The 14494-nt window shown below is 35.6% G+C and overlaps 7 protein-coding genes and 2 pseudogenes across 9 annotated transcripts, besides 3 other annotated features; 4 read left to right on the top strand and 5 right to left on the bottom strand.

Annotated features, from left to right (window-relative positions):
- Window positions 1-10535: part of a mobile genetic element that runs on past the window's edge.
- On the bottom strand, window positions 226-777 carry TVAGG3_0658260 (integrase core domain containing protein family; the record flags this gene model as incomplete). Its single annotated transcript, XM_051241910.1, has 1 exon — window positions 226-777. A coding segment is annotated over one exon (552 nt), but the record flags the coding sequence as incomplete, so codon positions are not given.
- Window positions 818-1300, bottom strand: TVAGG3_0658270 (phage tail repeat-like family; the record flags this gene model as incomplete). The annotated part of the gene is made up of 1 exon (XM_051241911.1): window positions 818-1300. The coding sequence occupies one exon, from the start codon at window positions 1298-1300 to the stop codon at window positions 818-820; it is 483 nt and encodes a 160-aa protein (XP_051088498.1).
- On the bottom strand, window positions 2069-2962 carry TVAGG3_0658280 (annotated as a pseudogene). Its single transcript has one exon. A coding segment is annotated over exon 1 (894 nt).
- On the top strand, window positions 4191-4754 carry TVAGG3_0658290 (uncharacterized protein; the record flags this gene model as incomplete). Its single annotated transcript, XM_051241912.1, has 1 exon — window positions 4191-4754. The coding sequence occupies one exon, from the start codon at window positions 4191-4193 to the stop codon at window positions 4752-4754; it is 564 nt and encodes a 187-aa protein (XP_051088499.1).
- TVAGG3_0658300 (uncharacterized protein) lies at window positions 5019-5633 on the bottom strand (the record flags this gene model as incomplete). The annotated part of the gene is made up of 1 exon (XM_051241913.1): window positions 5019-5633. The coding sequence occupies one exon, from the start codon at window positions 5631-5633 to the stop codon at window positions 5019-5021; it is 615 nt and encodes a 204-aa protein (XP_051088500.1).
- Window positions 5659-6060, top strand: TVAGG3_0658310 (uncharacterized protein; the record flags this gene model as incomplete). The annotated part of the gene is made up of 1 exon (XM_051241914.1): window positions 5659-6060. One exon carries the CDS (start codon window positions 5659-5661, stop codon window positions 6058-6060), a length of 402 nt encoding a protein of 133 aa, XP_051088501.1.
- Window positions 6487-7789: a mobile genetic element.
- TVAGG3_0658330 lies at window positions 6567-7693 on the bottom strand (annotated as a pseudogene). The gene has a single exon. A coding segment is annotated over exon 1 (1127 nt).
- Window positions 8179-9022, top strand: TVAGG3_0658360 (uncharacterized protein; the record flags this gene model as incomplete). Its single annotated transcript, XM_001311787.2, has 1 exon — window positions 8179-9022. A coding segment is annotated over one exon (844 nt), but the record flags the coding sequence as incomplete, so codon positions are not given.
- TVAGG3_0658370 (protein of unknown function, DUF4107 family) lies at window positions 9373-9900 on the top strand (the record flags this gene model as incomplete). Its single annotated transcript, XM_001290882.1, has 1 exon — window positions 9373-9900. The coding sequence occupies one exon, from the start codon at window positions 9373-9375 to the stop codon at window positions 9898-9900; it is 528 nt and encodes a 175-aa protein (XP_001290883.1).
- An 813-nt stretch (window positions 10536-11348) lies between the features above and the next one.
- Window positions 11349-12288: a mobile genetic element.
- Window positions 12289-14494: the final 2206 nt, after the last annotated feature.

Raw genomic sequence — 14494 nt, forward strand, 5'->3', positions numbered from 1 at the left:
AGAGTCTACGATATAATAGTTTCTACTTAACCTTAAACGTTTCTTTGTCAACGGTTTGTCGTCAAGAACTACACGAACTTTTGTTCCAGGAATGAGGGTAAATTGTGTTGAATTTCTGATATTTTGTGTTTGACTTCGTTTCTTTTGTATATACTTTTCTTCTTGTTGTTGTGTCATTGAATTTGGTGTATGTCCTGTTGTAGAATGTGTTGAGGAATTATATACTTCGAGAAAATGTTTCATTGTTTCTTCGGTAAAGTCTCGCTCTTGGTTTAAATCTCTGAGCGTTCTTATGAAGCGGTTTATGATGCCGAGTATGTTATGGTTATGGTCTTCAGTAGTGTAGTGAGTTATGTTATGCTTAATGAGAAATTCTGTGATTTCATTGCTGAGGTATGCACTGTCTTGGTCTGATGTTAAAGTACTTGGGCTATGTTCTGCTACAAACTTTTGTAAAACTCTTAACACTTCACGAGTTCCTTTATTTTTCATTGGATATGCATATGCTTTACGAGTGTTAACATTAATGAAGATGAGGAATGGTTTATGTCCTCCTTTTCTGCTTTGAATGAGAGTGTCAAATTGGTATGCGTCAGGAGTGTTGGAGTAAATTGGTAAAAAGTAGTCGTAAGGGTTTATTTTTGTTTGATGTACAACATTTTTGTCAAAGAACCTTTTCACTTCAGCTCTGTTAGTAAATCCCCAACTCTTTGCAGCTTCATTGAACTTCTTAAATGACCTCCATGGATGTTGTTCGAATACTTCTTTCAAGCTCATTTATGTAAAGTTAAAGATTTTATTCAAGGCTCAAGCGCGTTCATTGAACGCGGTACCATGCGAATATAGTCACAAATGGTGGCATATAATCTGCAACCGAGCCTGTTGGATTTGTTGTGAAAGTATGGACATGATTTCCTCCTGGTTCAGTTGGTCGAAAAATCTTTTTTGCTGAATTGTTATAAGATGGAGATAAAACGTCATGGCCAGCTTCATACTCTGAGTTGTATAATGGGTGGTCTCTTAATGAGTGGCTATGGTCGCCAGAAAAGTTTGTAGTTCCTGTATGAGTGTGCGCAGGTAAGTTTGCTTCTTTAATTTTCTTCGAACCTCCTGTTTGCTTTGAATATCTAGCACAGTATAAGAATTTATCTACAATCTGCTTCCACGTACCAAAACCTAAAACTGTTTCTGGATTTGTTGAGTTCATTGACGTATAAATAGAACCAACAGGATATAATGTTTGAAGTATTTCAGTCTTTAATGTTTGAAGCTCTGTTTTGTCTGCTTTCTTATCTAACATTGTTGGTAGTTCATATGCTTCAAAGTTTCTGGCATGATCTTCGATATTCCTGCAACTGTTATCTAAATTGTTTAGTGTATCTTTTACGCTTGTACTTGGATTCTCTAAAGGTGCACTTGAACCAAGGGTATAGTTCAATATTATGTCGTCTGCTCTAACAGTAGTGAAGGATTTATGTGTATGGTTCTTGTCGGCTTTCTTATCTAACATTGCTGGTAGTTCATATGTTTCAAAGTTTCTGACATGACCTTCAATGTTCATACATTTACTATTTAAGGAGTTTAGTGTATCTTTTACGCTTGTACTCGGATTCTCTAAAGATGCACTTGAACCAAGGGTATAGTTCAATATTATGTCGTCTGCTCTAACAGTAGTGAAGGATTTATGTGTATGGTTCTTGTCGGCTTTCTTATCTAACATTGCTGGTAGTTCATATGTTTCAAAGTTTCTGACATGACCTTCAATGTTCATACATTTACTATTTAAGGAGTTTAGTGTATCTTTTACGCTTGTACTCGGATTCTCTAAAGATGCACTTGAACCAAGGGTATAGTTCAATATTATGTCGTCTGCTCTAACAGTAGTGAAGGATTTATGTGTATGGTTCTTGTCAGCTTTACTATTTAATGTAGCTTGAAGTTCATTTATATCGGAGATATTGTGTTTATGAGATTTCAAAACTTTGTTCGTTGCGTCAAGTTCATCTTTGTCAGCTTTACTTTTAATAGCATCTTCAAAAGTTATTTTTGCCTTAACTCTCAAAGTAAATCATGGTTCAACTAATACACCGTTAACAAAGAAGTATGAAGCATAAATTTCATTGTTATAATCAAATGTTTCTTGTGCTTTACCTGTGTCATACTGTACAGTACAGTGTATGTCATAACCTTTAGCACGAATGTATTTATATCTTCTTTCATTAACATCTTTCGTCTTCACTTCTTCATCCTGTGTTAAATATCCGTGGTAGTTCGTTATAATCTGTTCGTCTGAACTTATATAATGAACATGGTTTTTATCTGCTTTTTGTGAAAGAAGTTCAACAACTTTTGCTTCACTTATGTTACCAGTGTCACTTTCATTTATTTTTGTCAGCATTGCGTTCAAAACTTCATAAAGACTAACTACTTCTTTTGGTTCTTGAAACAATGAGTCAAAAGTCTTTCTTAACATTACATCTTCAACTGTTATGACTGAGTCAATACCTTTCTCTTTTATTGTCTTAGCTAACTGACCTAAAACAACGAACATATAGTCTAAAATATTATCTTCAGTGTTAAACACTATACAGTTTTCACGAATTGTTGTGTTTGTTGCTGTTAAAACTTCTTTAAACTCAGGATATATATTCAGTAGATTTTCAACAATTGTTTGAACCACTTGTCCTCCTTCATCTAAATCTCTTGCTGCCATTAAAGGATGTAAATTAATTGGTTCAATAATTCCGAGACGAGGGTTGTAAGCAAGTCCGTCGAACATATTTTTACGTTTGAGTGCCCAGTTAGTTAGTTTCTTTGTATTATATGTTACTTTAACCCCATAAATTTTTGAGACCGTCAAAGAAACTTCCTGTATTTCCATGTAATTTAGCAAACTCAACATAAAACTTCATGCTTCTATGCCACCAAAAAAAGCCCAGAGTGCATCTATCTCACTTTGCATGGTTATAAGAGATGCAGTTGTTACACCTGATGAAAATAAAGTAAACAACCACCCTAACCAACTCTTACCTGCTCCACTTTGTTCTACTTTCACAAAATCACTGATATGACTTTTTAAGTATTCTTTCGTAAGTAATGTGTCTCCAGGTGTAACGTCTCTAACGATATTATCTCCGTCAAAAGTCAATGTTCTAACTTGTGCCGTGCAGCCTTTATTTTAAGGCATGCATAGTCTGGTGTTTGAGGAGCAGAAGGCTCGATGTATGTAATTTTAAAGAAATCGTCATAATTTTTCTTAAAGGTTTCATATGTTGTTTTGAATGTATTGAACCTCATTATTATATCAAGAAGTTTTGTCAATGAGTCAGCAATTGCTTCATCTACTGTTGACGTTTTGAGTTTTATTTCTGCTGAGTCGTTTATGAATGGTACTTGACATTGAGTTGTATATGGGTCAAATCCTGTAGGACCCAAATGAAGCAAGTAGTCTAAAATATCACGAACAGACTTTGAGACAGTTGTGTCGTTCTTCATGACGATTTCACCATTTACAATGAATGGCATAGTACATGAAGTTATTTGTGGGTCAAAACCAGAAGGATTGAAATGAAGCATATAGTTCAGCGCCTCATACACTGACTTATACACTGTTTCATTATTTTTTGACACAATTTCACCATTTACAATGAATGGCATTGTCGAAGGAGTTGTTTTTGTATCGAACCCTGAAGGATTGAAGTTAAGAATGCTTTCAAGAGCTTCATATACAGACCTATAAACAGTTGTGTCGTTCTTCATGACGATTTCACCATTTACAATGAATGGCATAGTACATGGAGTTAAAATAGGGTCAAACTTTTCATAGTCCTTCCATGTTATATATTTCTCAGTATTTCCATCAGAAATAACAATATATTTGTCAGTAAGTGTGAGAGAGTATTGACCAAAATATAAACGTTTAGCTCTGTCAGCTTCATACGCATATGCAGCTATACTCATATTTTAATGAGAATAAAATGTTGTTCTATTTGCAAAGTACAGACCCAAACGAATACGGGACAGTAAAGCTACAAACAAACTTAGGTCTACAGAATGAGGCGCTTGCATTCAGAATGGTTGACTTCAATACTATCGCAACTTTTGTCATAACAGATGAAACAGATTTCATGGAGATTGAAATAGATGGAAAGAAGCACGAAATAAGATTTCACAATAATGTAGAATATAAGATGGAAACATTAGCTGGAGTGTTAAATGCTCTCATAAATACTACAATAAACAAGGATAACGAAGAAAACTTAATGAATGTTAAACTTATTGCAGGAGTTTTGAAGTTCAGTTATGCGAAGGAGTTTAAGATAACACGAATGAGTCATAGAGTTCAATTGCTTCTGGGTGCATACCATATGACATTTCCTTTGAAAAGTGTTGACAAAACGATTGAGATGAAATCTGTTCCATACGTATGTTATGGCAACTGTTTGTACATTGAGTCTAAAATAGCTAATGTCACAGGCATTTCAGGAGTTAATAGTAAAGGTTCAGTAGAATATAAGTCTTTCTGTTATGAAGTAAATTCAATGTTCATTCCAAACGTTCCTGTCATAGCAACTCATTTAGGTAAATGGGTTCGCATTAGTCCTCATAATTTGAAAGACATGCAATTCAGACTTGTTGACTTTCAAGGAGAGCCTGTAGAACTGAAGGCACCAGTGCGAATGACTGTTGAAGTTGACTTTTTAGAAAATATTAAATGCAACAGCTTACAAGAGAACTCAGAGCTAAAAATATAAAGTATGAATGTTATGTATTAGGTCATGAACTTTGGTTGTTGCTGTTTGATGAAACAAATGAGTTAGTTATGTCAGTCAAGAGAACAGAAAAATATTGTGTTAGTGAAAACTGCACCAAGTCAATAAGATTAGGTTTGCATTATGAAGATGAGTTCGATACTGTTGAAGAAGTTTTGGATAGATATTACAAATTGCTAACTTGAAATTTTTTTTGACTGCCGGCGCAAAGCGCCAAGATGGGCTCAAAGAGCCCTCCTGACTGCTTTAATTTACTAAAACATATTTCAAACAAAGTTTATATTCTGTTGAAAGTTTTGTATATTCATTCGAATATTTATACTTAAACTCAACTCCTGTAGTTCCTGGTGTTTCAATGATGCGGATGTTACCTATTTTCATGAATAGTGGAGTTTGACCACAGCATTCGATTTCAGGGTCGAGATAGTCAATGACACATTGTTTCCCTGTTATTCGTGATATAACATTTTCAAGGTCCTCCTTTGTTAGAATTATTTGGTTCTTACTTATAAGATTTATCAAAAGCTTCTTATCGTCTTTGAGTAAAATTGTTTGGTATAACTGAAGAAGGTAATGGTCTACGTTATCTGAAGGATTTGTTTGAACATTTGTGTAAGGGTTGTCGTTGGCTTCTCTTGAAAGAATTTGGTCTAATGGTGGATACTCTAACTTAACATCTGATGTAGCGTTAGAGTTTGAAGCTGTGTTTAAATTCACCGACTTAAGTTCTGGTTCTTTTTCTTTCAAACACTCTGAACTATAGTTCTTTATGACAATATTGTTTGTCGTTCGTGAGTCAACATTTGATGTTGGTTCAATTGGAACATTAACGGCACCAGCTAAGATGGATTTGCTTCTCATTTCATATAGAATAAAAACCTTTTATATGTATGAAATGAACAATATACTCGACAAGGGTTTGAATGTAAAGCTAACGAATGAAAATATTGTTGAATTCACTGAGACAGGTGCTGTGTATAAAGATGTAGAACTACTGAACAAAAGAGCTAAGGGAAGAAGCAGGAACATGAACAAAGGGTGGAAGCCTATAAAAATTTATGTCAATGATGGCTCAGGAGGTTCAAACATAAAGTATGCAGAAAGTTATAGAGTTTATGCTCTCAAAGGTGAAAAGCCTTCATTTAAGAACAGCTATTCTAACGCATATCCTCAAAAGCTAACGGATGGGGAAGTGGATGATATGAATGACAGCAAAAATATTAACAGAAATGGCGACAGAGATGCATGGAATTTGTTTACCATCAGTCAATTGAAGGTTAAACTTTAAAATAATGTTGGTCGTTCCCATGGAATATTTTTGACTTTAATGGTATTAGTCATGATATGAATCTCAAGGTATGAACGAGGAGAGATGAGAGACTTATATGCTTCCCATATTTCTTCAAAAGGTAATGTTATACCTGACTGTTTCCAAATGAGTTCAATATCATAACGTGAGAAACCTTGAAAGATAACGAAGTCAGTTATGAGACGTTTTATGTTTAAAGCTAAAAACCTCCATGTTTGCATAAGTATTGCTACAGTTAAATGGTAATGTCTGACTTTAGTAATGATGTTAGCTAATGGTGAGTCTGGTTTTGACACTAAACCTTTACCAGCGAAGTCGTCACAAACGAGCAGAGTGTTTGAAGGATATTTTTTGAAGGGGTATTTTGAAAGTTTTGACAGAATGTAGTTTGTCAGTCGTTTCATATAGGGTGTCCAAAGGTGTGTTTAGCACAAACCTGAATACTGCGAATAGAAATAAACAAGTTACATATATATAAAGTTTATTTAAATATAATCACCATTGGATTCAATCACGCGTTCGCAGCGATCGATCCAGGCTTGAAAGACACGCTTTAAATCATCATGAGAAAATTGCTCAAATTGCTCTCTTACAAAATTTTCAAGATCATCTGGACTCGCGAATTCGCGTCCTTCAGCTCTCTTTTTTAGCGTGCCGAATAAATAAAAGTCAGAGGGTGCAATATCAGGTGAATAAATTGGGTTTGGAACAACTTTAACATTGTTTCCACCAAGTAATTCATTACCTTATGACTTTTGTGAACTCTTGAATTATCAAAATGAATTGCAAACTTTTGTTTTTGTTGTTTGGATTTCTCAAACTCATCAGAATTGATAATTTGAGTAAGAACATTGTCAATTAGATACTGAGCATTCATCGTATTAGGTTTTTGAAGAATATCAATTGCGATGATGCCATTCACGCCCCAAAAAACCGACAACATCATCATTGGTGTGTCAATTTTTTTCTTCGGGAATGTTTGCGGATTTTCATCCTTCGGGATCCACATGATTTTGGCTTCTGTTGCATATTGAAACCAAGACTCGTCCCCGGTTACTAAAAAGCGAAACTTCTTGGATTGATACGCACCCAATATAGAGAGGAGCTCTTTCGAAGATTGGACTCTAGATTTTTTTTGAACTGAATTAAGGTTGTGCGGAACCCAACGTGTATACGTTAGTTTGTAGTTCAAATAATTGTGCAGATAATAACTGACTGTTGTACTTGGTATCTTTGTCATCTCCTCTATCCTTCTGAGTGATGCTCTTGGGTCTTCATCTAGCGCTTGAAGAATTGCTTTGATTTTTCTTTGATCCGGCGATTTTTTGTCAATTTTTATGATGGGCGCCTTTTTGTTCATGAAGTGATACATCCTAATATGATACGTTACAGTGGAATAGCTAGGAGCATCCATACCGAAGCATTTTACCAATGTCTCGTAGATTTTTTTACAGTCTTTGCATTTTTTTGCAAGAGCGAGGATGTTTTCTTTATGATTCATTAAAAAAATGAAAAAAATCCCGCCAAAATTTCCCGCGAAACCGCCTCTTGTCTCAAAATTCATTTTATATCCCGGCATGGCGCCAAAATACAACATGCTCATCATATACATATATTCATATTTTTTATTATATATTTATAATCAGCATATATCTCCTTTAATAGTCTCATATAGAGCGCTGTGCTAAACGCACCTTTGGACACCCTATATTGTAAACTCCTGAGTATTGACGTAAGTGGTGTTTGTCAATAATTCTTTCCATCTCCTCAGAAGTCTTTTGCATTCCTGACTGTATAAATTCAACGATAGCATAATATTTCCTCTTACGTCGAATGTAACGTTGAAGAAATTCAATGAGTTCACTGTCTGGAACTTTAACGACATCGGCTTGAACTTTTGACATAAATGTTTTCGCTGTTGAGTCCATAGAGTCTGAAGTTGCTGATATAATGATTTGGTCATAATATGAGTCATTTCCTAAACGCTCTGTTATGAGTATATGACGAATGAGGTTAAATGTCTTACCTGAACCCATCTTTCCACAATAGAAATAAACACCATTTGAACAGAACTCATAATCTTTGCTGAAAGGAAGAATGAGAGAAGAGTTAAGTTTGTCTGTAGTTTCATTCATGTCTTCATCTACGTCATGTATTAAATGCTTCATTTTATCTCCATTAAAAATGCAAGTCAGAAATATTCAGAACATAGCACCGAGTCTAACTGACAAGAGTATAAAGATATACTATGAACATGTTATGATGAAACCAACCAAAATTCAAGAAAGCCAGTATACTTATGAATATCCAAGACACTGGGTAGAGTATGTAGGAGGTGAGAAAGCTATTGAAATCAGACAGGTTCGAAGTATTCCAGCAGGAAGAACAATATTATTGAAGAACTTTAATGTTTTGAGATATAATGATGAAACAAAGAAGCAAGATAGTTTCCCTGTTGCTGTGTATGTGAACCTAGACACAGGAGATGACATGAAAGTTTTTAATACAAAGCTTCAAACGGTAGTGAGAGAACAACTGACTGCGGAAGGACATCCATTACCTTCAGAAGTTACCATAGCATATAATTTTGAAACAAACTCAATAGATTTTAAAGTCATCTCTGCAAAGAAGTCAGGTTTTACATTTAATGAAGCAGATGTATATTCGAATGAAAACTTCAAAGCTATTGCATGGTTAGATAATGACGATTGCTTTAAGAAAATATTTAAATACAGTGACTCAACGATGTCAATAGATGACCTTCGTGGAATGTTACCATCGACGTTTACAGTAGAAGGTTCAGCAGGATTGCTTACAAGTTTTTCAATTGGTGGTATTTGGTCTCGTGAGAACATTGTTATAAAATCCAGTATAAGTGAATTTGCTGAAGAATCTATATTATGTCTTTCAAACTACATGTATTCGCCGCCGAAGCATTATAGTATAACAAACTTTGTCAGTAAGTTTAACATAAGACTTGTCGAACCTTCTTCAATGAAAGATGTTGTGCTACCCAAAGACGGAAAGGATGGACTCATTATTGAGATGATTTTAATAGCATATTAAATGAGCTTGTTCTTGAAGGTCATTCATGATGAAATAACTGTTGTAGAAGATGTTAGCAATTGTTCAGACATTTTGAAGCGTATAGATGAGATAAGAAAGAAGTTAGATAGACCGCAAAGTGGTGAGGGCGAAGCCCGTGAGAACGCTTATGTTTCATTGACTTTCTCCAGTAACGAGAACTTTTATGAGATAATATTGAAGAGAGATGATTTTAATATGGTGTAAATGGTAGCTTGGGCAGCATTAGGCGCAATGGGAACAAAAGCATTAGCATTTGGAGCAAAAGCACTTGGAGCTTATGACGCAGTAAATAAAATGAGTGGAGGAAGGGTTTCGAAGACATTAGATGCAAATAAAGGGAAGATTGTAGGCTGGGTTGCAAAGAAGTTAAGATTAAATAAAATAGGGCTCATAAATAAAGCATCCAATTTGGTTGCGACTGAGTCAGAAAATGCTTTAGGAAAGGACGATGAGTTTGCAAAACACGCAAAAGACTTTAATGACCAGATGAAAGGTGAAACAATGCATTTAAATAGAGTCGATGGAACTAAAGAAAATGTTTCTTCTCCACCAGTAGTTCTTCCGTATGGTCCCTATGGAATGTATGGAAACCCTTACGAAAGACCATTTGACCCATTGACTGGTGGAAGTAACTGGTATCATTACGGACGAAGAAGAAAGACAGTCAAGTTGGAGACGGACGTAAAGAAAGCAACTAAAAAGAAACCAAGGAAGAGAGTTATAAAGCAATGAATTCAACGGGGTGAAAAAAACAGGTGAAAAAAGAGGTGAGATCTCACCACTTCACCTAAATTTATTTTTGTGCTATGTTTTCATACGTGTGAGGGTGGTGATATCATTAATTTTTAAGTTTATTTTTTATTTTATTTTTATTTTATTTTTATATAAATGACAGAACAAAAGCAACTCATACAAATCGAAAAATATAACAAACATACATTTAAACATTTATTCTTCCTTCCTGAGTATAACATGTTCTTTACACTTCATCCTAGACCAGTAGATTATACATTGACTGTGTATAAAGATTGTCATGGTAGTTTTATAAAAACTTATGATGATGAAGGTAAGTTAACAAGACTATGCATTTCAAAACTTGAGAAACTTTATGACTTCAAGTATGACTACAATAGAGTTAACATTGACGATGAAGATATAGAAGAAAATTTATGAGAACGTTTATTTTTTCATTAGTGAGTTCGTTAGTGAGGTGAAGTGGTTGGTGGGTTTGTAAATATTTAAGGTTAAGTTTGTTTTTGTGTTTGATTTGTAAAATATACGTTAACGGTTTCGTAAAGTGTCAAATTCACATATCATGGGTAAGGAGGCGCGCAGTGCCTCCGTACCCAACTAAGCCATACTAACTTTTTTCTCATCATAAGATTGGAGGAATCATAGCAAAACTGTTGCATGCTAAGTTCGGTCAACGATAGGAATTGAGGGGAAATTAATCGTCGAGGAAGTACGATTATGTAAAGTAAAAAATGTTGTGGGATTTTTAATATTGTATATAATTTTATAATAAAATTTTTGTGAGACATTTTAAGAAGCACATATAATTTTTTGAATTTAAAAATTAAAGTAGTGTTGAATGAATTTATTGATTAATTTAATACGGATATTTCTCAAAATTAATCAAAAATAGGTTTTCAGAGAACTTTTGAGATATCTTTTCAAAATGTCTTTTTGAAAATATATAAGTATTATATCAAATTGAAAAAAGGTATTTATCAAAATTCTAAATTCTTAATAAAAAATAACTTTTCAGAGGATTGTGATTTTGAAAGCATGAGTAATAAGTAAAAAATATCTACGATTTTAATGAGGGAATTGTTCCTTATGAGGTATACATTATAACTATATACCTCATAAGGAACAATTCCCTCTTGATAGCTGGGAAACTTTCTCTGAATAACTTATCATTTGGAGAAAGTTTCCCAGCTATCTATTAGAAACTAAAGGCTGTGAGGCACTAATATATAATCAGTGCCTCATAGCCTTTAGTTTCTTATTAAAAACGAGAAAACTTGTTCGAAATGATAAACAATTTCGAACAAGTTTTCTCGTTTTAAGGAGGGAATTGTTCCTTATGAGGTATACAGTATGAATATATACTCATAAGGAACAATTCCCTCTTGATAGCTGGGAAACTTTCTCTGAATAACTTATCATTTGGACAAAAAGTGACACTTTACATGGCAAAAAATAGAGCCTTACTTTTGAGATACTTGAGATTGAAACTGAATCTTATGAGGCGGTGATCTTGAATCACTACCTCATAAGGTTCAGTTTCATATAAAATTTGTTGCAATTTGTTATTCTTTTGCAATTATTTCTTATAAGATTTTACATCTTTTAGCGGGGAATGTTTGTTATCATGTATATATTATAAATATCTACACGATAACGAACATTCCTCGCTAAATTGCTGAGAAACTTTGAGGAAATGTCGAACAATTTCCTCAAAGTTTCTCAGATTTATATAGATCACTAGAGTCCCCTAGGCACTGATTCTGGTTCAGTACCTAGGAGGCTCTAGTTCTCTAACGAACTGATAAAATGTTTTTAAATTTTTGGATATTGCTACCTGTGAAGCACTGACTTCAAGTCAGTACCTCACAGGTAGCAATTACATTGAAAGATGGGAGAAACTTTGTCCGAATGTTAAACTATTCGGACAAAGTTTCTCACATTTGTAGTGGAGATGGAAGGCTTTGAGGTATATTGTATTAATATATACCCCAAAGCCTTCCATCTCCACTTGAAAGTGTCCAAACTTTGGGTTAATACTTTGCAATTAACCCAAAGTTTGGACACTTTCTAGAAGGAATTGGAGGGTAAGAGATATACATTCATATGGTATATCTCTTACCCTCCAATTCCTTCTTAAAATGGGAGAAACTTTGTCCGAATGTTAAACTATTCGGACAAAGTTTCTCCCATTTTTTGAAGGAATTGGAGGCTATGAGATACTGATGCAATGTCAGTAACTCATGGCTTCCAATTCCTTCCTAAAACTCATAAAAGTGGACATTACATGCATATAAAATTTGACATGTAAAGTCCACTTTTTGTGAGCGGGGATTTGACTCCGTCAAATCCCCTTTTTCGTTTACGAGAAAGCCAAATTCTCTCAAAAAGTTAAGTAGGACCAATTTTTTATAAAAAAAATCCAATTTCATTATGAATGTTAATTAATTTATATAATTATTGAATAAAAAATTTTCTTTGAGATTATGAAAAGTTCTTTGAAAAGTTATTTTTTCTCATTTTTAAATATTGTATTAGCCTATTTATTTATAATCCAAATTAAATAACTTTAAATTCAATATTTAAAGAATAATTTTGAAGGAATTGAGTTACTTCCCCCGACGATAAAATTGAGAGGTTTACATTTTGACCGAACTTAGCATGCAACAAAACAACTCTAATGGGTTTACCATCATCTACTTGTATGTAGATGTTTGGGAAATTGGGGGTTGTGCCATGTGAGGTGAAAATCACCATACACCGATTGGACCTTTTTAAAAAAAGATATGGTGAGTATTTGATTTGTTCCTTAGTATTTTGCACGCAGATAGACTAGGGTAATGCCGATCATTTCGTGTAGGAATTACGTAAAAAAAATTATGACCCAAGTTATTCACATTATAAAATTATATAAAGTGTGTCTAATTTCAATAATATTCATATGACCTTATAGTATGGTACCTATATAATAATAATACATATAGTTTATAGTAATATCTCAGTTTTTATAGTTTGATATCTTATTAATTATGATCAATATGTGTGTATTAGTGTATATTTTACATGGCGCATATAGACTTGTGTTAGACACACACATTTATATATATTAAAATGAAAAATACGCAGATAATAAGGATCTCAAGATGTGATGCCGAGCATCTGCTACTTATTTGGGGGTAAGCAGCAGATGCTGGCATATATGTGTCATAGCAAGTGTATCTATGCTAATAGATTACACTTGCTATGACTTTCCCGGAATCTCAAGATGATTCCGGGAAAAACAGTAATAACCTCTCAAAATGTTCGTTTCAATATCATAAAGCTGAGAAATGGGCTTTGACCTTGAGAAAAGGCCCATTTCCCAGCTTTATGATGAATTTTAGTTATCATTGCGAGTGTCTGCAAATCTCGGTTGAAGCAGCAGGCACTCGCAACCGTATTCCACGGCAAGTGTATTTATGGTGTTGGAATGCACTTGCCGTGGCTTTTGTACAATCTCGTGATCTTACTGGAGTGAGCGGCAATGGAAGCCAAAACCACTCCACTCAGTACCAGAAAGCTATGAAGGAAGTCCTAACCTAGAGAAAGGGCTTCCTTCATAGCTTTCTGGGTGACATGAGATTTGTAATTGTTGAACATTGAGTATTTTGCAGGCTCTGGCCTTTGCTTGGGCCAGAGCTTCGTATTTGGATGTTCTCAGGGCCGGATTCCTCTCCTGCCGCCCTAGATCAGGACGGCATTTGAGAAAGCCGGCCCTGAGGACAGTAAGCGAAGCCCTGGCCTTTGCTAGGGCCAGAGCCTGTGTATTTCTTTCTTTCAGGGCCGAAATGAGAGGAGATCGTCAATGATGTGGACGATCATCGCAAAACTCGGCCCTGAGGATTGTATTTGCAGGCTCTGGCCTTTGCTTTGGCCAGAGCTTCGTATTGTAGGATTCCCAGGGCCGGATTCCTCTCCTGCCGCCCGGGATAAGGGCGGCATTTGGGAAAGCCGACCCTGTGGATTTAAAACGAAGCCCTGGCCTTTGCTTGGGCCAGAGCTTCGTATTTGGATGTTCCCAGGGCCGGATTCCTCTCCTGCCGCCCTAGATCAGGACGGCATTTGAGAAAGCCGGCCCTGAGGACAGTAAGCGAAGCCCTGGCCTTTGCTAGGGCCAGAGCCTGTATTTGTATGTCTTTCAGGGCCGAGTTCTTGCGAGACCGTCGACATGATCGACGATCATCGCAAAACTCGGCCCTGAGGATTGTATTTGCAGGCTCTGGCCTTTGCTTGGGCCAGAGCTTCGTATTTGGATGTTCTCAGGGCCGGATTCCTCTCCTGCCGCCCTAGATCAGGACGGCATTTGAGAAAGCCGGCCCTGAGGACAGTAAGCGAAGCCCTGGCCTTTGCTAGGGCCAGAGCCTGTATTTGTATGTCTTTTAGGGCCGAGTTCTTGCGAGACCGTCGACATGATCGACGATTATCGCAAAACTCGGCCCTGAGGATTGTATTTGCAGGCTCTGGCCTTTGCTTGGGCCAGAGCTTCGTATGGGAACTCTCTCGGGGCTGGTTTCCTCTCCGGCCGCCCCGAATCAGG

The sequence above is a fragment of the Trichomonas vaginalis genome, chromosome III (assembly GCF_026262505.1).
Source record: "Trichomonas vaginalis G3 chromosome III, whole genome shotgun sequence".
In the NCBI taxonomy this organism is placed as follows: domain Eukaryota; phylum Parabasalia; order Trichomonadida; family Trichomonadidae; genus Trichomonas; species Trichomonas vaginalis.